At 39.2% G+C, this 24,625-nt stretch overlaps 1 protein-coding gene and 1 long non-coding RNA gene across 2 annotated transcripts; both read left to right on the top strand.

The window, feature by feature from the left end:
* On the top strand, positions 1,944 to 10,551 carry LOC109821836 (solute carrier family 40 member 2, chloroplastic). Its single transcript, XM_020387991.1, has 14 exons — positions 1,944 to 2,095; positions 3,468 to 3,681; positions 3,810 to 3,873; positions 5,542 to 5,675; positions 5,747 to 5,836; positions 5,940 to 6,119; positions 6,204 to 6,278; positions 6,840 to 6,941; positions 7,012 to 7,114; positions 7,220 to 7,366; positions 8,096 to 8,202; positions 8,281 to 8,394; positions 8,516 to 8,812; positions 10,161 to 10,551. Exons 1-13 carry the CDS (start codon positions 1,944 to 1,946, stop codon positions 8,810 to 8,812), a joined length of 1,779 nt encoding a protein of 592 aa, XP_020243580.1. The 3' UTR covers positions 10,161 to 10,551.
* LOC109820676 lies at positions 20,921 to 21,292 on the top strand. The gene is made up of 3 exons (XR_002241920.1): positions 20,921 to 20,998; positions 21,095 to 21,154; positions 21,228 to 21,292. It is a non-coding gene; the product is annotated as an uncharacterized LOC109820676 (long non-coding RNA).

The following is a 24,625-nucleotide window of genomic DNA, read 5'->3' as shown; positions in this document are numbered from 1 at the left end:
ATCTTTGTTTATTAGTATCTTGAAGTCTTTAAAAGATGGGTGATCATTCAATTCACAAAGGAATTTTACATATGAATTTACTTGCAATATGTCCATTAAAATTTTAGTTATGGTTTGACTCATATTCACATTAACTTTTATTTGCGATTTCACTCATATTTACATTATATAATATTCTCGTTTAATTTTATAGCTCATTCTCCATACCATAGAAGTAAAACTAAAAGTATGAAGAATTATTTTCTTACGAAATTAGAGCAGGGAAATTATGATATATTTCACCGTGTACTTTAAATATAAAAAAATCTCTTTGATGCAATGTCCCTATCAAATCTTACCCCAAACAATGTGAATGAAAAATGCTATTATAACTCACTTGCTTGGAGCAATTATATTGTATATAGGACATAACAATAGTCTCATGTATTTTTTGGTTTTGACTGTAAAATACGCAAGAGTGGCAGTCATGTGTATTTTATGATTTTAATTACTTTTGTAATTAATGTTCTCTAATTACACGGGACTATTAGTATCGTGTATTTTAAAGATGATTTTTATACAAAATCGACCTCTTTGTTGCCAGTATTTTAAAGTGATCTTTTTAAAAATTCTCTTAAAATAAACTATTAATTCAAAATATGAAATGGGCAAAAAGACCTAAACATTCTAGTAATTAATTGACCCATAAATAGGAAAAAATAACAATTAGAATAAAAGTATATTTAAATTGAATCTAACAAGGCACTTCATAGAATAAAGCATGAAATGGATCCAAGAAATTATTAAAAAAGAATTAAAGAAACTAATTTAAAAAATATGAGATCGAGGGATAGAGGGAGAGAAGACCTCACCGACATGAATTTTATTTCTCTTCGAGCGTGACAACAAAATTGGTGGAGAATGAGCAAGGAGAAAAGTGTACAGTATAGGTGACAGAGTGGGGCGTGCTTATATAAATAGGTTATTAAGATATTCGTCCTGAAATCTTAAATACATACATGTTAGTCCCTAATATTTTTGTAATTGCTCATTTACAATGATATTATTATTCAGTATTAAATCAAGTTTATTATATAAGATTATATACCATTATTAATAAATTATAAAGTATATATATAGAAATCTCGATGCTTATAGTCAGTAGTTGGATTATATACCATTATTAATAAATTATAAAGTATATATATAGAAATCTCGATGCTTATAGTCAGTAGTTGGGCTCCACAAAATAAGTTAACTTTACATTGTAGTTTGCTATTGGTAATACTGTTGGCAATGTCATTACCTTTGCTCTTTATCTTATTATTCATAATTTTCTGATATAAGTCCTCTTTTGCTAGACACTCAATTGGCTATATTTTATTTTTATAATATCAAAAATTAGAATATTCTTTTCTGTTAAAAAAGTGTCAACATGATTTAAAAAAATATATATACGTATAGTAGCAATAGTATATACTTCAGTTCAACTCAAACATTGGTTTGAAGCTATTTAGAATGAGGTCTTTTCTACGCTAGAATGGTGACATAGTGATTACATAATCCAAAAGTCAAAGAAAAAATTTCTACAAAGAAAAAGTAATTTAATATGTCAAATTAACAACTAATTTATGAAATATACATGGACAGTGTAGAGAGCTATAGAAAGTAAGGTATATATCTTTATAAAATTTTTATAGTGAGTGACCAAGAAACAAATCCCCTCTAGTTACTTAAAACCCCCTCTCGAATTCTCCGCTCTTTCTTCCCAAAGGATAAGAGAGCAGAGCTCCGTACTACGGGAATGAGAGGCTTTCTTGGATCAAAAAGCCTCGAGTCCTAGGGATCCAAAGCCCTAAGCCTAATAACCCTAGAATTTCTAGATTTTGATTGGTGGAGGCTGCATGAGTGGAGAGGTGGAAGGGGCTCGCTTCACGAATCCGAGGCTGCCCTCAAGCGCACCCATGGGCTGGTTATCGTCTCCCCTCTCCCTTCGTTTTCCCTTTCGTCGATGCTCGTTTTCGTCTTCTGCCTTCGATGTCGTGCGGCGGCGGCGGGGCGGGGTTTGCGTTCTCCTCTTCGGCGGCTTGACGCCCCTTGAAATCTCCGGCCAAAGGTGATTTTTCTTGAATTGCGTCCTGTTTCGACTTGAACGGGTTGCGAGTCTTTCGTTCTGATTGGTGGGAAAACGTGTTGGCCACCCGGTTTGATTTCAGCGCGGAAGTCGAAATCTTTTATCGGGTCCCATTGATTTGATTTGAGAATGTTGCACTTTGATGAAATGAGAGAGAATCAACTGAGGCTTATTTAGTGGAGCAAAGAGGGCTTGAGGTTAGACCTCAAAGAACTTGCTGGATGCTAATAGTTAGTGGAGGGGATGGCGCGTAGTAGGACTGAATTGAAGAATATGATTCATGTAGCTGACTCAAAAAATTTGGGATGAGGCTTTATTGTTTTTTGTTGTTTGATTTCGATATTGAAGTGGGAAGCTTTATGCAAGTGTGCCTTTCTTTGGTGGCGCGCTTTCGAATAGAAGTATCAAGGACATACTCTTTATGGGTTAAAAAAATATGTTCAAGCAATGTGCACCTTTACTCTAATGGAAATTAAGTTCAAGGAATTAAAAGTGTTTCATAATGCAGAATTGGTTCACTTTGATGAAATATACGACATAGTTCCTCTAGAAAGCTACTTGTTAGTCGATTATATCAAGAAGCCTATAATCTTTTCAGGGAAAATGCTCATTTCGATAAAAGCACCACAAGCAAATAGAAGAAAGGCAACATCCTCTTAGTATAGAAGCGTGGAACAGTTGACTTTGGTAGATTTTCCTGAACAAATGTTTATTCAATAATACTAATTCACCTTGCTAGAATTGTTAGCTATCTGCATGAGAAAAGCCAAATCCAAGCTGAAAGCAGCTGTCAGTAAGTGTAGGCCCTGCTATAAATCCTTGATGACTAGTTGGTAGGTAGGCACTTAATTTTGAGTCCAGGGAGGTGGATTTGATTATATTTATCTTGTTCTTATACTCCGGTTCAGAATAAGAATGATGCTCATGCAAAAGTCAACATTAGTTTAAATCCCATTATGCATATAGATATGCCCGTCTCTTGAGTCTTGATTTTCTCAAGAGAAGCAAGTAAATAGTTATTCTGCTCCTAGAGTTGTAAAAACTAAACTGGCCAGAAAATCGGACAATTGTCATGTCTGATTTTCTCCAGTAAACCACTTACCGCAAACACCATTCCACTTCCACTCGCACATCAGACAACTCTTTCCTCTTTCTTTTTACAATTGTCTGTCTGCGTAATTGACACACTCATGCCCGGTCCGTGGCTGTTCCCTATCTATTTCTGAATTGTTTAATGTATCTGAGCTAGGTGGCAAGCATAAACTTGCATATTTATGTTAGTTGATATTCTTAAGGTTAAAATCTCAAGTTTTATGAGTATTCCAATTGGTAACTTTCTTTATATGTGTTCCAGGTTTGAAAATTTTGCTTCAAAGTGCTCGATCACAAATGCTGATGTTGATCTACATGATGTTTCGACAGTGGATGAGATCCCAGAGGAACATCCATCCTTTCAATCTGACTGCTCACTCCCATATGTTCACCTTACGTCGGATGTTCTTGACTCCGAACCTTTGAATTTGTTGAAGGATGTAAACTATATAGATTCTGTTTTCGATGAATTGCCGGTACAGTCTCTCATTTCCTACTCAACCATTTCTAATGAAAGGGACTACATGTTCTTCCATGCTAATTGTGTATCAAGTCAGCCTGGTATGACAGCTTAAGCTTGGCTCATTAATACTTCATAATTCAGGTTCTATCTGAGGAGGAGCAAGATGCTTTGGCAGCGACACCAGCTCATCCTGCTGGCTTATATGGTAGGCAGCATTTGCTATTATGTCTAGTATGTTTGTCAAAGACGACATTTATTTTCTTGGACACATTGCATATGCTCAAATCATAACACATGGATTGCACTAGAAATACTAACCAATAAGTTGAAAGAACGAATCTATAATACGCCGTCGCTGGTGTAATGAGTTTGATGTGTTTGTGTTCATTGTCTTCTTTATCATACTGTCACCTTTTTTTCCTTTTCTTTTTCCTTCATGGTTAATTCTTTCAGTGCAAACTTTTTTAAAGAGAAGGATAGTTCTTCGCTCTTCAGCCCCAATAAGTTACTTTTTTAAAGAGACAAATGTTGCAGAAGCTTATTGCACAGGTGTGACTTCTGTTACCAAGCTTTAGAATTAGGCTTAGACCAATGAATCAAATACAAGCAAATCTACGAAACTGAATCCAAAAAAGAAGTGCGTGATTGACAAATCTTCCAACCAGTGATAATTCTCATGCATCACTTATGAATATGACATATTTTACTATAATAGTGATCAAATCTTAAGTCAGACATTTTCTTCTTATTAGGATAGACATATTTCAAAGCAAGGCAACCCATTATTTTGGATGTTGAACGCAACCCAGAAATATGTGGCGTTGGTGAATTTATGCCACATGAATTTCCTATGCACAATGATAAAAAGAAGAGTCAACCACTCATTTTCGCCTGAGCACTTAAATAAGGACTCTATTTGTTTATGGGAAACTGAAAAATAAGGACTGTTTGTTGCGACTTTGAGCGCATTATAGAAAAATAATAAAATAAAGTCAACCATGAAATATTTCAGAAAGTCGTAATTAAATATTAAGTATGGGACACTTGAAATTAGATGTATAGGACACTTAGATTGAGGCTCCACTGGGATCTAAAGATCCAATCTTCTGGCTTATCACTGTTTAGATAACGCATGATCACTAACCGATGATGTTGCTCGACTTTTGGCTGATCATGTTTGAAGGTGTTAAGCTTTGATGAACAGAAAAGAGCTAAGAAAATATTTATAAGCTAGATGAGATCAATCATTGGCAATAGATGATAGAGCAAGATATACACTAACAGAATGGCAAACAGGTGGTGTTGATATCGTACGTTGTCTCATAAAACTAATTGGCCGTCTCAGAAGGCTGGCTCCAACATTCGCAGTTTACTGATGGTTAGATTATCTGGAAAAGGAGAAACCAATGCTTTAGAATCGGGAGGAAAAGCGAAGTTGGCACTGGCTGCTAAAGCACCTGGACATTCGGCTGAGAAATTTAATCCTATCAGTGCTCCTCCTCTTTTTTTATTTACTTTATCTCTTGTTCTCTTCTTTTTACAATCATATTGTAGTATGTATACCTAAATTGACACAAAATTCTATTATTACATAAATTAATTTTACCAAGTTTCACCTATCATTTGTACTGCTAAAAACCTCTTAATTCACACATTTGCATGAACATTAAAATACACTTGAAATCTTTTGTGTCTCTGTATGTTTGAAACAACTTTTATACAAGTTCTAGTAGTTCCATTATTTTGTAGAGTTACTAGTTTATTTCTATTATGACAGTTTTACAATTATTGGCTTTTTAGAATTATTTTGTGTCTCAATATGTTTTAGAACCTCATAATTTTACCATTGGGATGTTCATTTTATGACAAATAGCGTCTTCAGCTCTGTATGCTAGTTATGTAGCTGGCAGTTTGGTGGAACAGCTATGGAACTTTGCTTGGCCGGCTGCTGTTGCAGTTCTTCATCCAAGTCTCCTGCCTGTGGCTGTTCTCGGCTTTTTCGCTAAGGTAAGTAGAGGAAAGCCGCTTGATTCTTATGAAACATGGAAAGAAGCCGTAACATTTTTCTTAATGTACAGCTTTCAATCTTCATTGGGGCCCCTGTGGTTGGTTATCTGATGGATCATTTTCCTAGAATCCCTGCATATAACAGTTTGAATATTGTCCAGGTGTGTAAGAACTAAGAACACTCCTTCATATCTTTTTTTCATCAAATTCTTTGGTTTTCCCAGTCCTCTGATTTTTCACGGGTTTATTAATGGAACTTGTCAGACAGCTGCTCAGTTGCTGTCAGTGGCGATGATCATATATGCTCTCACTACAGCACGTCATGCCTCTGCATCAACTGTGCTTCTCCAGCCTTGGTTTATTGTATTGGTGATAGCTGGGGCGCTGGAAAGAACTGCAGGGCTGGTTTTGGGGGTAACCGTGGAGCGCGACTGGGTAGTGCTGGTAAATAAGAGGCTTCCTTACTAACTGAGACCTCAACTATTTGTTTCTTTTTTTTCTCATATGTGGTCCTATGTGTATGTGAAGTTAGCAGGTGCAAATAGACCAATTGCACTCGCTCAAGCGAATGCCATGCTCAGTCGAATCGATTTTGTTTGTGAGGTGTGTTTGCTTCTTTTTCTTTTCGGTTGTTGAACATCGTTTATTTGCTCATCTGTTCGCTGTCACTTTTAGTTTTCTAACTACTTATTTTGGTTAATTAATCGTATTTGTAACTGCTAATGGCACCTTCTGTACCATAATAATTTGCAATTTTTGGAGAGCTTAATTAAGAAGAAATGCAGTGCTACACTAGTTTTCAAACTTAGTTGTAATTTCTGTTATATCATTAGGTGAACTAGTTGAACATGTGATCCCTTTTTCTTAGTCCGGAGTTCTAGCCATACTTGGATGGTGTGTCTCTACAAATTTGTTTAGTCTTCCTTCTGTGACCATGTAGTTGCATGCTTCTCATTGTGGTTTATGAGACATGAGTTATATATAAAGGGGTTTCATGCTTGATAAAGAGAAGAATATCATGCAGTAATCACCAACTCTGCCTTTTGTTTCTTGTTGCTCATTTCGCAGTTCTAGTACTCCTTAGAATTACGGACTGCGTTACATAAGCCAGCTAGCTGTTTGACATCCTTTGTGATGTTTTACTTATATAAATATCTTCAACAGATAGCTGGGGCTTCAATATTTGGCACACTACTAACCAAGTACGATACAGTGACCTGTCTAAAGCTTGCGTCTGGTCTTATGATGTGCACATTACCTATTCTGGTAACAATTCGTCCTTGAACTGAATAATGTGATGATGTAGAACATCTCTAGTTACCGGTTTACTTTCCAGATTTTTTCAGGTCAGCTTATCAACAAGCTTTCAAGTGGTGTACTTGACCTCGGCAAGGTCTCTCAGAGTTCAGAACCATCTTGTGGATCTTCTCATCTGCTAAGTAAAAAAGGAAAACACACACACACACATGAATGCACACACAGAGAGACATAGTGCATGTTTACTTATGGAAGTTTAATACCATCTGTCCCTTTCTAAATTTTAGTGGAACATGGAATGGGTGCCATACGACATGGCTGGATGGAGTATAAGCATCAGCCTGTTCTTCCTGCCAGTGTAGCATACGTGCTCCTTTATTTCAATATTGCTCTTGCTCCAGGTGCCATAATGACTGCATTCCTAATGCATCACGGTATAGTTTCAAAAGTTTTACCTATCTCCTTCAAATAAATCCAATTTTGAGTTGATTTACTCTTGTTTATATTCTTGCTGTTTTGAAAATTTTCTTGTTATTAGAAATTATCTTATCAATGGAAGATGCACTAGATTATTTATGGTCTCTGAATAGAGATTGTTGTCTAGCTGGTTCACTTGAGTTAGAAACTATGAAGTCTAAATTTATTTAGTGAGAATTCTGAGAAACCAATGCTACGAGCATCCTGCGAGTTTATACTAATGTCAGTGGACTTCAGTTTAACTTCTCTCTCAGGTCTTTATCCTCTACATTATTCATGTTAGTCTACCAATTAAATTATGTCCGCATAGCGACTTGGCCATCAGTTGATTGCATGGCATCAAATATTAGTTTTCCTGTGGTGACTCCTGTTTCATTCTTTCCTTATTATCCTTTTAACATAATTGCATAAACTAGGATATTTTATTCCATTTCTGAATTCCTTTGTCAGCTGGGTACTTTACTGTCATGTCATATAGTATTACTATTTTTTTAATCTTTATTTGGATTGTTCTACATCTAACCACTCGATATTTAACTTCACAATATTTTCTTCAAAAATTCTTTTCAATCTGCAATTGTTAAATACAACTAGATGCTATGTGGTTGGTTCTATTGTATCTCAGCTCTTTAAAATGATCAAATCTGTACTCTGCATCCTGATTGTGCCCTATGGATGTTTAACAGGAACAAGTCCATCTATTATTGGCAGCTTTAGTGGATTATGTGCTTTCATGGGTGTTGCAGCAACATTCATATCTTCAACTCTAGTCGAAAAGCTTGGTACTTTGAAGGTACTCATGTCGCTAGTTGCTATTTTGTTATAGATCTGTTTGTCCACATATAATACTAAATGCTGCTATCTCTAACAGGCAGGAGCTGCTGGTTTGGTATTTCAAGCTTTACTTCTGACCATGGCTGTTGCTGTAGTTTGTAGCAGTTCAATTTCTCGAAAAACACCTCTGTTGCTTTTCCTCTCTTTAATTGTGAGCATCTCTAGACTGCTTCTTCATTTGACGCCAAAAAGTTGGTTCTCTACATTTACTTCCAACACAGCTTATAAATTCTTACATGGGAATACAAATTTCTTGAACTACTGTTTTGAAGGTATTATCAAGGTTAGGTCACATGTCTTATGATGTTGTGGGGACTCAAATTCTTCAGACAGGGATTCCCTTGTCCAAAGCAAATTTGATTGGGGCGACAGAGGTCTCAATTGCGAGCCTTGCGGAGTTTTTAATGCTAGGAGTAGCGATAATTGCAAATGATGTTTCCCATTTTGGTTTCCTCGCTATACTCTCTCTGTCCTCGGTTGTGGGGGCTGCATGGGTGTTCTGTCAGTGGCTGGCAAATCCAACACCCGAACATAGGAAGCTTTTCTCCTTTGATCCTCAATTTTCATAGGTAAGTATCATATTCCTGCTCATGTGTTTACTTTATTTGGCTATTAAATTTTGGATGTCCTGGTTTATACCTCATTTTTGACAACTAAAAAAGAAAAGCCCTGCTTGTCTTGCTTCTCCAAACATACATATCTTCCAGAGGCTTTCCTAGAAACAAGGACACACATGAACCACAACTAGTAAACCTAACATTTTGGTTGAGATGGTTATCTGGATGAATATGACTACAGGAGATATTCTTAAAACTGATCACAAAATATTGAGATCAAGCTTTCTGTTTTATTATTAGATATGACTAGAGTGCAAAAGTTTCCACTTCTCATAAAAGAATACAAGCTCTGTAAAAGTGAAGTTGGTACTTCGAACAAGTGAGTTTATCTCCTTCAATCTGTTATTAAGAATCATTATAAACTTTAAACTAAGATTGATTTTTAGTAAGCTTTTCTGCTAGCGGGAAATATATTATTCTTAGAAGTTTCTTAAGCATTGATTGACACCCATCAATTCATCATCTATTATGTAAATAGATTTGTGCAAGAATGATGCTGATGACAAAATGTGTTTTGAGTCCGAATGATCTTTTATCCACAGGAGCACCACAGTTGTGCAATCAAATTGTATCTTTCTAATTCAAGCATGACTTTTTTGTTATTGTATGTCTTTGGGTTTTTTCTAACGGGTGCTCTTGTGCCCTTGGGCCTTCATTAGGAGATGAGAGATAGAGAGAGGACAAACAAGGAGAGAAAATTAGTGCAACTTAGTGGGGGGCTTGCTTGCTATTCATCTCTCTCTCTCTCTCGTTCCGTAACGAGTGCCCATGGGCACACAGCTGCTAGAAAAATCGTATATCTTTCACTCTATTGAACATTTGATGAAGGCCAGCAGGTTCTTCGTCATTATTGTTGGACCTTTTAAAAGTGTTGTAATGAGCTCGGTTTATTGTTTTTGCTGTGTTTCTATATATACCCCTTAAGTTGTGTATTTGCTAAATTATGCCCAAATCTCAATATTTGTAAAATTGCCCCTAAATCTTCAACTTTGGGGGAAAATATCCCCAACAAACAAATCATCAAACTTTGCTGGATACGGTGAGTAAATTAATCTATTTTGTTAATATTTTTACATTGTAGATACAAACTCTCAAGTGTTATTGATTGTTGATTTGGGGTTTTTTTTTCCAAGGTTGATCATTTGGGGTAGTTTTGTAGATACCACAACTTGGAGGGTAAGTTTCGTAAATATGCATGATTTAAGGGGTACACAAGCATCTCAAAAAAAAAAAAAAAACACAGTGGAGCTGTCCAGTTCTCCAGATTTTGACTGTAATGCATTACCCCCATTCTTTTCAGTTATCTCCAGAGTAAATAACTGCCAAATGCAACCTCTACTGTCTTGGCAATAGTATCTCAATGGTTCAAGAAGGTAAAAGCCTCATATTTGCATGTCCTTCATGTGGTATGTATGATACCAAGACGGTTGAACACAGATACACCAGCAAAAAGACCCTCTCGCTGTATTACTATCAGCATTGTATAAAATGTACACACGTGTAATCATTTTTACTTAGTAACAGTATCTTGAAAGGTCCGAGCGTCCGAACTATACCAGCTTCATAGATGAGCTCCTACATGGATGGTTACTGAAACTCCATGGTATCTGTTAACACAATGAGAGTTGCAAAAGATGTACGCATGTACACTCATTTTTTACTTATTAATGCTAATTTAATTCTTTCATTCTCATCCAGCTGCTATTTTTCCCAAGCGGAGAGATGCTTGTGGATGTCTACTGTTTTTCAACCAAAGTTTGTCCTGATGGACTTGTGTTCTTCGCTACGATCATAGAGAACATTTCATAATTGTTGTAAAATTATGTTCTTGGATTTCATATATTCTTGTAATTTGGAAGGATAATATGACAAGCGTACCTCCCACGGGTGGGCGTGGGCCGGGCTGGTTTACGCTCGTGACTCGGCCCGTTGGGTTCAAGGCCGAGCCAGGTTTGATCCGGGCACGTCCGCAGAGTGGACCCTGACATATTTTTCTCTGATCTTAAGTTTGGGATTGGACTCGGCTCGGCCCACGATCGGCCAAGGTCGGGCCTAGCCCACAACCTACGGGTCGTGGGTCTTTAACTTTTTTTTTTTAATTTCTAAACTATATTGACTTTGTATTCGTATCTATTAAATTATATTTAAATTATTTTTTCTATTCTACTATTTATTTAACATGATATATATACACACACATTATACAAAGATAAATATCATGCAGAAAAACATCACAAACACAAAGATATACGTAATTCGGACTACGAAAAAAGACCTACGTCCACGCAAAGTTAATAACTCTCATTTATATTTTGCAAAAAAAATTAAAAACTAAAAATTAAAAACTAAACACTAGTAATTAAAATTTCGGACCGGGTTGAGGAACAGGGGATAGGCCGGGCCGATTTCTCTTCGTCCCGGGTCTGGAGTTAGACCCAGCTTGGCTCTGTGACCCGCGTATATCATAGGTTGGGTTGGGCCACCCACTATGGGTTGGGCCGCAGTCGTGACTCATATCGGCTGGAGTCGGGTTAGCCTGCGGGTCGACCCAGCCCGCCCCACCCCTAGTACCTTCTCTCTTACCATTTTGTTTGTACCTGTGTTTTTGTGTTTTTGAAAGACGTACTTATGATTTATTATATATGTTCCATGATTCATTATATAAGTTCCATGCTTGTGAAAAAAATATTGGTAATTTTTAATTGGGTTTTTACATCAAAATCATCTTTACTTTTATCCAAATTGATACTTACCATTTTTGAAGTTTTTTTTGATGTAAACCATGTTTATTTGGTAACATGTTTGCAATGTCACACCTAATCTAGCTTTCAACGAAAAAAATACGCGAAATGACTATTTTACCCTCACTTTTCTTGTTTTTTCATCTTCTTCCTTACAAACCCTAACCCTAACCCCCTCAACCTCCTAATCTCCCCGTCTTCCCTCTCCCTCTTCCCCAAACAACCCCCCCCCCTCCCCCTCCTCTTCCTCTCCGACCTCCCACTCTCTCATTCCTTCCTAAGTGGGAACTAGGTTTAGGGTTAGAGTCTGGGGGAGGTGGCGGTCATGGGTTAGGATTAGGCTAGGGTTTGTAGAAGAGGAGGGTGAAGGAGGCTAGAGTTAGGGTTAGAGATAGGGATTGGAAGGAAGAAGATGATCGTAAAATGAAAATATCTTATTTTTTATGGGTGAACAGTAAAAAATTGTGACATTGCAAATATGATAGCAAGTAAAGGTGATTTTCATCAAAAATTTTTTTAAATGTGGTAAGTATCAATTTGGGTAGAAGTGAAGTTGATTTTGATGTAAAAACCCTTTCTAATTTACTTTTTCGAGTGCATTCTTTTGACTCCATTGTGGAAATGCTGCATTATACTCGGTACAAAATTCTAGCTAAATAGTTTCTACATTGCCAGAACTTATATGTTTGTATTTGTGTATGGTTTAGGTCCCAGGTTCCTACGAGACTCTGCTTACTTTCTCTAATGTAAGCTCATGAATTAATTTAGATCTACTATCCGAATATTTCTCCACAATTTTCTCTCTGTAAAGTTGATATGACTACTGTAGACATTGATGGAAATTATCAGATCAGAGTCCAAAGAAGGTACAGAGATCTCACCAGAGAGAAAGACAAAAAGGTTAATCTTTTTCTTAGTCAATCTAAGCATTATAACTTGCTGAGAAAAGATTTTTTCATCACTTATTACTCAAAAGAATAGTTGAAGGAAGGCTGCAGGATTCACCAGGTATCTGTCTCTATGGATGCCTCAATAATGTTAAGCAAAATTTGACAGACAAAATTTTCAAGACTTTTATATCAAGTAATTCCAGGAAGTGCAATCACTCGCTGTAAAAGTTCAGAGACTCACCTGTTGGGTTCGATTAATCCAACGAACCTATTTGGCCCAACCTACTCGTTTTGGATTTGATTTAAAGTTGCCATCGATTCAAGTTAGGATCAGGATGCTAACCACATGGTCTGGTTAGACAAGTTTCATGTTTATCAAGTTGGGTGGTTATCTTGAATATCTAAAGGATATGATCGATCAGAGTGTAATCCCACGGTTGTGATTAAACCATGATGGGTAGGGTTAATCACAAATATCTATATAAAGGGTGGGAGTCCCTCCTCTCAACCGTATGTAGAAAAGAGATCTAATTCCCATCATTGGCTACGGGAGGAGAGAGGAGAAGACTTCCATTATTTCGTCGGTAAACGATAACTTTAATCTGAATTTCTAGTTCAATTATTCATGTCTAGATCGTTATATTATCCAACAGTGGTATCAGATCATAGTTTGTGCATGAATTTTTGATCTAGAATATATTCAACATTTTTTTTGTTTGCCGTCAAATATTTTTTTTGGCCGCTGTGGTTTTCTTGGGTCTGCTGTCTAACTGATAAAAAAAAAAAATTCATGCGGCCATGGCTGGAGTTCAAATCGCTTGGTTCTCCACATAAAAAATAAAAATAAAAAATCATGCGGCAATGGCTGGAGTTCAAATTGCTTGGTTCTCCGGCTTTGAATATTTGTGATCAACTTTTGCTGACGAACATCGATTAAAATATTCAACGCCTAGCGGATCTCGCCATGGCCATGGCTGCTCGTTTTTTTCTTTTATGCCGGCAGCGGTCAGCGGAGGGTTTTGGGTGAAGGCGGCGGGTCTTGGGTCGTGGGATTAGGGTTAGGGTTTTTTAGTTAATTAGTTTAATTGATAAATAATTAGATTAATTAATATAATTATCTTTTAGTTTTTAGTTACATAACTCCAAAACCCATTAAGTCAGACCCGATCCAGTATTTAATGGACCCGACCCGCTCCAATTAATTTCTAAACCCGACCCATTACAGTTTTGACCATTCATTTTATTTTGGTCGCTACAGATCCGTTTTAAGTCTGATTTGAGCCCATAAATAGTCGTTGGAAAGATCATTTTGTGTACTTTTCAACTATACAGTTTTTATTTTAATTTCATAAAGTTTTAATACAAGAATTTGGACAATTCATAAAGATTATTGTATGCACATAAAGATAATTGTTTTACTCTGATTATATCCTTAATTCAGGTGGGGTAAATATTTGGGTTCATAATAAAATGGATTAAAGTATTAGATCAACCTATGGGGTTAAGGAAGATCAGTAAAACAGTCACTTAGAAATTATGGTAGAGTAGGTTAGTGTCTTGCCCAAAGGTGACCAACCTATAATACCCTAATTTTCTAAGGTTGAGTTTCGTCTCATTTGGACTGGTAGGTTGCACTTATCTGTAGGTGGACTACTAGTCTTGCCCAAAGGTGTCTAGGAAATCCCCTACAGGATAAGTGGTGCAGGATAGTTGAAACATGTCAGTGAGAGGAGAATTACCCTATTGCCCAAAGGTTAGGAAGTGTTCAAATCAAACTGACACTGTGTAGGCTAGTTCTGTAGGTGATTATATATCACATTTAGGGGGCAAATAGCATGTCAAATCACTTGCCCAAAGGTGTGATGAGATGATGCACCCGCCTGTCCCGCAGAGTGGAAGGTTGCATACGTAAAACACTCTGACCCATCCATTCTAACCCTAAATTGGATGTGGAAATATTAAAGTTAATAAAATTGAAGGTCTCATTTGATTTATACATCCATGGTGTAATGCAGATGGACAGACAGTTTATCCAGAAGCATCTGACTGGGATTGAGCCCCTAACCGGTTCTAACTATGGCAACTGGAAGATGTAAGTTGAAATAGTACTTGGGTGTCTTGACTACGACTATGTTCTCACTGAAGATAAGCCAGAAGAGCCTGATGAGTCATCAAGTCAATCTGAAAAGAAATCTCATGCTAAGTGGGTCAAAGCCAATAAGCTTGCAATGCTGATCATTAGAGCAACGGTGGATCAGACTATTCGTGGAGGGATTCCGGCTTGTGAAACTGCTAAGGAGTTGCTTGAGACCATCAAGAAGCAGTTTGAGGGATCCGTTAGAGCGAGACAGTACAATTATCTGGTCAAACTCATTAATCTGAAATATGATGGAAGTGGTGATGTTCGGCAGCATATTTTGAAGGTCTCTCAGTTGATCATTCGTCTCAGGGAGTTGGGACTTCAGTTAGAGGATGATCTGATGGTTCATTTTGCAGTCGCTTCGCTACCAAGCAAATTTGACACTTTTAAGGTGAACTATAGTTCTCAAGACAGGAAATGGGACTTGAATGAGCTTATTGCTGTATGTGTTGCTGAGGAAGAGCGGCTAAAAACAGGAAAAGCTGAGATGGCAAATCTAGCACATGGCAAGCTTGGACCAAATAAGACAGGAAAGAAATCCTTCAAGTATCAAGGGCAAAATAAGGGGAAGAAGTCTTTCGGCAATCTTTCAACTATTTCTAGCACTTCTTCAGCAAGTGAAAAGGTTGAATGTTTCTTCTGCAAGAAACCTGGTCATATGAAGAGAGACTGTCTGAAGTATAAGCAGTGGCTGAATAAGAAGGGAGGGAATAATCCACAGTCGGAAGGCAATGACAAATGAGCAATTGCCTTTAAGAAACTCACAGCCTTTGGAGGTGGAGCTCGTTGGGACTTTCAGTCTGCGCTTGGATTCTGGAGTTTCCTTAGTTTTATCAGACACTTTTATGTACCTCATATGAGAATGAATTTTATTTCAGTTTCTAGATTTTCTGAATCTGGTTATAGTTTTGTTTTTTAGAATAGTTTTGTTTCTATCAAAATGGTTTGGAGGTTATCAGACATGGTTTCTTAATTGACGGTCTTTATAGATTAATTTTGGATGCATCTTTTCCTACCCCTCTCTGTATGTCTGTGGATTCATTTTCTTCTGGTACAAAGCTGTTTTCAGCGAAAGTCGTTTTCATTGTTGATTCCATTAAAACTTAGTCGTTTACAGAAAATTACAATAAAAATAAGCAAAAATACAACTCTTGAGAAAATAACACAGAAATTGTTTATCAACTCCTGCTTTTGTGGGACTTTGCCTGTGCCGTGAGTGCTTTGGCTCGTGGACCACCGATTCACAGATCGTGAGGGTGTTTAGGGATCCTTCCTTCGTTTATCGAAGTAGAGATTTGAAAGCGAGTATCTTATCGATGTAAGATATTCACTCTTCCAAAGATCAAGTCTGAGCTTAGATCTCTAGGAATCACCAAATGATGCTTGTCAAAGGGTGAAAATTCTCTCTTTCTTCCTCAAAATCACCAAAAGCTCAAGCCTTCTCTGCTCCAATCTGCTCTCTGTCCTTTATTTCGTGTCTAGGGAGGTATTTATAGGGGTAGCAGTGCATAATAGTGGAAATGGGGGCGAGATAACTGACCAAACAACTGTTCTTTGGCCACGTCAGTCCATGCTGCCGCGGCTATTGGCGCAGCAGTATGGACTGCCGCGGCCAAATGAGTGGTTACCACCACGTTTCATCGTGCCTAAAACTGTTCTCTCACGACCTTTAACCACCTTTTTCGTGGTTTAAACTGCTTGTCCACGTCAGCACACGTTCTATTTCTGATATGCCGCCACGTGGGCCTTAAAAAATCATCGTATAAATGCCTTGTAACCGTCGCAGCACCCCCCTATAATAGCCGCGGCACCATAGGCTGGGGCGCCTTAGCCGTGACACCATGTACTGCCGGCGCCTTAGCCGCGCCGCCATGTACTGCCTGTTGGTGTGTACATTGTTCTTCCATGTTGTCTCGCTTCCTTTGAATGATCCCCTCTGATTAAGAGAATGGCGTTCATCGTCTTCTCTTTGCCTTGAGTGGTATCTGGATGTCTGTAAATATTTTTTGACGCCTACAGATACCCCCTCCAAAGTATCTCAGACTCATCATTTTGGAGAGGAGTCTGGGACACTTTGGATATGATAAGTTTTTCTTGCAATTTCTTCAGTACTTTGTTGAGGAAGTTGCGTAAGATGGTCTATAAATGACTTCAATTCTTGACTTCTTCATCTTTTAGCTTATTCAGTGCTTTGTAGAATAGCTAAGATTCCTCCGGTGCTGCGTTTATCGCGTGGCCGTTGTCGAAGTCTTGAATTAGAACTGCCGTCGAAGAATGGAGAAATAGTTTATACTCATATACTATATTGGAGTGTTTGGGAAATAGTTTAACCTCATATACCCGTTGGGAGGTTCAAGGAGATGCAGTTTATACTCATATACTCACCGGAGTGTTCGGGTATGTATTCCAAATACAACGGGAGATGTATGTGTTCAAATACCCAAGGAGTTATTGTGTATGCACAGTGTTTCTGCGCGCCAGAGGGGGCTGTGGTACGCTAACGTGACACTATCAACGGCCGCGATAGTGTGGACTGCCGCGCTCGAGCGCGCCAGCATAGACTGTCGCGCTCGAGCGCGACAGTATCGAGTGCCGCGCACCGCTTCGGCCAGTCGGGTTTATAAGACCGACTTTGGGCCTTCTCGGGTCATTCTTCCCCGCTTTCTTGCGTTTGAAACCTCCTCAAATATCCTATAAAAGGATTTTTCTGGCTTTCCTCTTCCCCATCTCTTCGGATTTGAGTGATTTTATTCCAACAAAACCTAGGGTTTCGACTGCTCCTCTTGGTTTCCAATCTTCTGTTGATTCTTCGACTTTTTAAACTTGCTCCTCTTCGTTTTCTGGTAAGATAGCACACCTCTCATGTATCTAGGGTTCATCTTGGTTTTGTATTTGGAATTTTACTCGAAAACCCTAACCTTTTTTGTGTTTTCTAGGTCAGAAACCATGTCACCCAAGAGATCCAGAGTTCCCAAGGGCAAATCTGTAGCCCAGGCGTCGGAGGAGACGGAGGCCGCTGCCACTTCGTTTGGAGGTGATTTTTCAACTTTTCCTCCATTCAAAATTACTGCTTTTTGCTCGTATAACCTCGCTTGCCCCCTTTGAGGGCATCCGGGAAGAGTTGACATCCTCCTCCGAAGGAATTGACGCTGCAAAATACATATCTTGTTTAATCAAGATGTGTACCACAGCCAAAACATGAGTTTGGCTCAAACTCACGGCTCTTTGAAGCCTGGAGTTGCTGTTCAGTTACCGCGACAGCCCGTATTGCCGCGGCTGAGCGCGGCAGCATACACTGCCACGGTAACGCGCGGCAGTGAATACCACTGCGGCTACTTAGAGCAGGGGTTTTGCTCTGTTAGCCTCTTTTATTCAACTATTTTCCAACTTTTCTATGCAGTTCCCTTTTCTTCTGTGGTCTTTTCTGATAGAGAAGACCCAGGCCAGAGTGGTATTCTTCATGCCTCCTTCAACAGCGATTTTCTGATTAGAGAGGCCCGTCAGTTTAGTGAGGGTTGTGACGATAGCGTTCCTGAATTGATTCGTGAAGGAAGTCGTCGCACTCTGCGTGCTTTGCTGACTGACTCACCCCTAACTCTCATTCGAGATTCCACCGAACCGTTAAAGAAGCCTGATTATTTGTTCGGGGATTCGATTAAAGATCCGGATAATCTTTGCCGTGGTCCCGAGATTTGGTTGAATGAACACGAAGGTGATTTTCTATTCCTTCCCCCATTCCCTTGACAGTATTCCATTCTGCAATTAAGGAATTTGGCCGTTTCGAGGAAAATGTCGTGGAACTTGACAGATGACCATGAACGCATTCATTGCGGGTTCATTGGTAAGGATATTAGTGCTCCTGGCTCCAGTGGTAGGCATACTATTCGTGGTCTTCACCCGGGGATACTTGGACCAGATAGTGGGCCTCAGAATGAACTGATGATAAAAGCTAACACGGTGAAGAATAGGCTCGCTCAGATTGGCAGAGAATTCCCCCTTTCGAGATTCAGATGTTATGGATGGGTTCATTCGCTCCCAGACAAATGGTGGTCCAGGATGACCAATTATGTACTCAATCGTTAGGGCCAGGAATTGACGAACTTGGGATTACATGCCCCAATCAGAGCTAGCATGCATGGTCTTCCAGTAAGTGTAGATCATTTTCTCGTATTGTTCGAGTCTTATAATCCAGAGACCAATACATTTTTTACCAAGTATGGGGAGTTAGGACTTCCGCTCCACGAAATGATGAAAGTATCTGGATTGCCATTGGGGAATACTCCTTATCAAGAATATTTTTCCAACAATCGTCAACTTATGAAGATGAAGAAGGTTGGCTCTCCTGCTTATGACATTCTCTGGGAATTAACTTGTCATTACCAGATAGCGATAGCCAGGATCGAGGTAAAGAGTAAGAAGACAGCTCGAGTCAGTCTAAAGCAGTTCGCCGATTACTTGTTCCAGAATCTTGAAAGCCCGACCGGTGAAGCTGTCTGCGAATCACCTATTCTGACCCCTTCTGATGTTAATAAGCTAATCACAAAGATTAATGCTCAGTCTTATAGAACCGAGTCATCCCAAGGTGGCTTTCTTAGGGGTACAAAATTCAGTACTTTCTTGTGGCAATCCACAAAGAGAATGAGGCCTGAGACCCTCCTTTCCGGCTATCTGGGTATATGGCTAAAGAAATGTGTAGTGCCACATCAGTCTTCTGAGGCGCTTCCTCTTGAGGTTCTCTTTCCCGCCATACAATTAGCCATCGGAGGTAGGTTATCTTTACTCTCCGCCATGATTGCTGACATCCACAGCGGTTTGCATAACCTGGCTAACACCTTTACAAAAGTGGATGCTGAGCCTTCGACTAAGATTCCATTGTCGAGCGTTGAATTGCCATACACATACTTAATGGTGTGGCTGGTCCTCCATCGAACGGACATGATGTCAGCACCTGACGTGTCTGATCCAAAAATTCCTTTGCTGCAGCTTTTGGAAGGATGTAAATGGCTGAATCCCTCTCGACAATGGTCTGACAGGGTGAGGCAGTTTAAGAATGCTAAGTGCTGGGAATTTTATAAATGTTTCCCTCGATTTTCTGGTGCATATAATGACACGCTCATTGATGAGGAAATGTCTGGGACCAACAGGACTTCTCTCGACATGGGTAGTTTCCATTGGCTTATGAACATTCGACCAGGTTATAATGTTTTCCGGTCGAGGAACTTATGCAGGATCGAGCCTTATTTTCCTTGCTGATTTGCGCGACAATTCGGCTACGATCAATTATATGTTGGGAATCCCAATAAATGGTTGATAACCTGCGGAGGCCTTATCGATGGAGTACGAGCCTGGTTCTGGAATGTTGCTGGCTGTACCGAATCTCAATTTAGTTTGCTCGCCGCTGAGCCTGATCTTCATTTGACTTTTCTCTACTGTCGGTGGATTTTAGCCGCCAATACGCCTGTTGCGAAGAAGAAGATTTCCAAACTAGAATCAGAAGCTGTGGTTCGGAGAGTTATATCTTCCCAAAAAGGAAAGAAGCCCGCTACATCTTCCCGCAAAGGGAAACAAGCAGCTGATTCCGAAGAAAGTGATGACTTCGAAACATCCAGTGAGGAGGATGAAACCAAAGGTGAAGCAGGGGCTGATGTTCCTCTTTCTCCCGTGGCTCATAGGACTCGTCGAGCTTCTTCACCTCGATCACCCGGTGCTCCTTCTAAGGGTATTCAAATGAGAGAGAAGAATATTCCGTCGAGCTTCTTCACCTCGATCACCCGGTGCTCCTTCTAAGGGTATTCAAATGAGAGAGAAGAATATTCACTTATCGTCTTCTAATAAAATGACTGTCGGATGGCCTGCCTTTGAAGAAGAAGAAGAGGAAGAGGAAGATGTCACTCCACTTGTTGGCAGAAAGAGGTCCCGATCTCCTGCTTCTTCCGAGGCTCAATCCTGTCCTGTTCAAGGGTCTGAACTGCGCACCAAATTCCGTCACGAGAGTTCTGAAGTTCCTCGAGATACTCGTGTATCGAAGAGGATTAAGAAGACGGCCCATCGACAACGTAAACTTTCCCCATTGTTCGAAGAGGAGTCTACTCAGGATATTCCGGTCGATGAGGGAGGTACAATCTCATTCTTGCATCTTTTTATCATCTTATCTTTAAATATAGAATCTTATTTATTCTTTTTGTTATGGCAGTTGAGCCAGAAGAGGAAGGGGAAATTATGCCTGAGCCTTCTTCTCCTGGTTTAATGGATGTTGATGAATCTAGTTTCACTCAACAAGTACACAGAGCGATGAGTGAAGAACCCGTCGGCCTAGGCACCACCGCTCCTCCAATTACTGCACCGACTTCACCAACCACTGAGACAGGTACATGTGCTTCCTCATTTGGAGGGTACTTTCGGGAGATAAGTGAATCGGAATATGTTCCTCTTCTACTAACTTGTGCTCTTTATCTTCTTTTAGTTAAACTAAAGGAGGTAGGTGCGAGTAGTAGCGCTGCTGATCCCGTAACTCTCACTGAAGGTAATCTTAGTTTTATTTGCTTTAATCCCTTCATACTCTTGTATATTTATTGACGGACCCTTCTGCTTAATAGATATCCCTGCCAATGAGCCGAGAGATCAAGGACTTACCCATGATATGGGTATTGGAGATTTCAACGAACATGGTTTCAATCTTGATATTTCCGAAGATGAACATCAGCGCATCTCCGATATACTGTCAGCTCCGGATCCGACCGCTACTGCAGGACCAACTACTAGAGTCGATTCAGCTGAAGTAGGCGCATCAGAAGGTACGTACTTTCGGATTCAAGTCCTCAATTAAGTTTTTTTTTATTTCTTTTTTTTTTTTGATGACTAAAATAAGAATTTTAGATGTAGGACCAACGAATGAAGTTGATGCATCTACTGTCATTGGTGAATGCGATCAACCTGAAGGTTTGGGTTTCCTGCTTTTGACAGGTCCCCCAGCTGAAGTTGAACCGCCAGTTACTGTTCCCTCGACTTCTGACACTGTCGAGACTGAACCTGCTGTGACTTAGGATCCGTCACCGGCTGTTCATGAAGTTGGAGGGTCGATGGCCACTGCAGAAGAACAACCTACTACCCCTTCCATTCAACTTGGTATGTTTCACCGTTAATGTGCGTTGTAGTTGGATTCATACCTGTAGAATGTTTATTCATCTTTTTCTCGTTTATAGAACTCGTTCCTCAAGGATTCATAGATCTGGATCCGAAGCCATTGGGGGCTTCAAGTGGACAACCGTATGATATAGTGGATCAACAGACGAGTGTTATTTCTGAGCAAATCCCAGTTGTTGTAGAGCCTGTTACAACCTCAACAAAGCAAGGTAACTCGGTTGTGAAGCCTTCCAGCGAGCACACATGTTTTTTTGTACTTATTCCCTTTGTTCTCTTTGCAGCTCTTTCTTCATCATTGTCCGAGCATATTCAAGCTTTATTAGCAGATGAAGATCCGGACAAAGCTGTCATTTGCGCTGACGTCCAAAGTTTCGTCCTTTTCTTAAACATCATGGTTGATCGAATTCTCCTTAAAGGTTCACCTTTCGAACATTTTAGGAAATCTCTCGATCGCCATGTATCAGGAATTAGAGAACATGGATGCACCGAATTATCTGACTCGATCGAAGCTTATTTAGCCAACCTTAAACAAAACACCGAACATCTGCAGAATCTTCGTGTTAACGGCGTGTCTTCTTATATTGCTCCTCGAATGGACTTGAGGTTGCAAGCATGGCGTGATTCTCAGAAATCCGCTGAGTCTGAACTTCAAAGGCTGCAAACCCGCATTGATCAACTTAAGGAGAGCGTCGCCAAGAAAACAAAGATCAAGGTTGACCTGTATCGTGATTTAGAGTCGAGTCAAGCAAAGATAGCCTGTCTGGAAGAGCAACTTGCCAAAGCTAGGGATGTGCGTGAAGTGTTGGAGTCCGATCTGGCGGAGGTAACCCGAGCCGAGGTGGATCTGTTTCGACGGTTGAATCTTCAAGGCAAGATTTTTGCTGATAAGAAGCAAGAGGTCGCTAGCATTCGAAGCGTGGATGAGTTGAATCTTCAAGGCAAGATTTTTGCTGATAAGAAGCAAGAGGTCGCTAGCATTCGAAGCGTGGATGAAGAAAACTTTAAAGCCAACTTGATACCCGAGCTCGAACTAGCTTATGTAACAGAGCTCTCCCAATTAGAGGAACAAATTCGTCATTACAAACTATTATAATTTTGGGAATATACATTTCTTTTTATGCTGTTTTGTTTGAACTCTTTTGGTTAGTATAGTGAACTTTTTTGCTCATTGATATTTTAATTATGGTTACTCATTCTTGTTTAGAATAAATAGCCATAATACTCATAGAATTTTTGGCAAATCCTCAGCCATCAACGGGTTTGATATGCCTTTACCGACTACCGTTTGAATCGGGCTAGTATGTGAATTATCTAAGTCCGTTTCACATATAACATTGCGCTAAAAGAATTAAACTCTTTTAGACTTTGAACTACAATGTTGAATATGTAGGCTACATGTGTTAGATGTAGGCTTATCTCTAATAAGGGATAGAGATAATATCCTCCATGCGTAAATGACATGGCTTTTGAAAAAGTAAATAGGTTGTGTTTCCTATATAGGATAACGAACCCGATATTATAAAGAAAGAATTGGGAATTCTATCTTTCGATCTCTTGTTTGTTGGTAGAGATAAACCCTAGAATCGGATAGGAATAATTTTATATTCCATCTCCTGGTCTCTTGTTTGTTGGTAGAGATAAACCCAAGATCGGAGAGGAAGAATTTTATATTCTATCTCCTAGTCCCTTGTTTGTTGGTAGAGATAAACCCAAAATCAGAGAGGAAGAATTTTATATTCTATCTTCTATTACAAAAGAGACTCAAAGCGGGATCTCCACTTAGAGAATCTGGACTGGTTTGAATAATCCTAACTGTCATAAGGTTTGATTATTCAATTCAAAAGTGGATCTTTCGTTCACAAAATGAATCGAAAGGAGATTTTGGTTGTGGTTCTAACTGTAGTAAGGTTTGACCAAGTGAGAGTTTTGAGACGATCCTAACTGTAGGAAGGTTTGATCGCTCGATTTGTGGGCCTCTCGTTCATTGAAGGAATCGAGAGGGGATTTTGGCTTTGGTCCTAACTGTTTAAAGGTTTGACCAAATGAGCAGTGGGAATTGGGTACAAATAACGATGGGAATGTTAACTTGTACACAACAACTGATGGGAGTTTTTGGTGTCAAGCGATAATGACTTAACACGAAAGGGTTTGATAATCAATATGGATCAACTGATTGAAATTTTGGATGTCGTGTCAAGACTTCAACAGTGGGAATGTTAAAGGCTTAGGCACAGTGGTGGTTTGAATGATTTTAATCCATGCTGGATTTTGGTGTACCCTTCATCTATCTATTTGATCGGTGAGGGGTTTTGTGAGGAAAGATTAACTGTTTACAGATTTGAATCTCATCTCAACAAAAGCTGTAAAAGAACTTTATGATAATCAAAAACATATTATTTGAAAGATCAGTTTCATATTTAGAACAATTAACTGATCTCGGGTTATCCCGAAATATCCTATACAGGATTCTCTAGGAACTTCCCGTTTTGCATATGTTATCCTGAACGTATTACGGATAATATTTTTTCAGGAACTTCCCATTTATTTGCATCATTAATTTATTGCCATCCTGGGTAATCAGGCGGTAAGCACCGTTTGAATAGACTGTTTTTATTACAAACGGTCCTTCCCATTTGGGTTCAAATTTTCCTTTCTTCTTGGAGTTAAGGATCATAGGCCGTCTTTCAGCTAGGACCAAATCTCCTTCATTAAAACTCCGTTGTCGAACCTTCTTGTCGAAAGCTCGGAAAATTCTGGCTTGGTAGAACTCAATATGCTGTTGAGCTTCTAAACGCTTTTCGTCGAGCATCTCGAGTTCTTCGAGACGTTTCTGATATTGTTCTTAGATTGT

Source organism: Asparagus officinalis, chromosome 8 (assembly GCF_001876935.1).
Source record: "Asparagus officinalis chromosome 8, Aspof.V1, whole genome shotgun sequence".
Classification (NCBI taxonomy): Eukaryota; Viridiplantae; Streptophyta; class Magnoliopsida; order Asparagales; family Asparagaceae; genus Asparagus; species Asparagus officinalis.
The sequence above is the reverse complement of the archived record's forward strand: the minus strand, read 5'-3'. Positions and strand labels throughout refer to the sequence as shown.

Coding starts and splice junctions, on each gene's coding strand:
- LOC109821836 (XM_020387991.1), top strand. CDS start 1,944: ATGGGCTGGTTATCGTCTCCCCTCTCCCTTCGTTTTCCCTTTCGTCGA. Junction 2,096..3,467: donor CTTGAAATCTCCGGCCAAAG/GTGATTTTTCTT, acceptor TATGTGTTCCAG/GTTTGAAAATTTTGCTTCAA. Junction 8,395..8,515: donor TGCTTTTCCTCTCTTTAATT/GTGAGCATCTCT, acceptor ACTGTTTTGAAG/GTATTATCAAGGTTAGGTCA.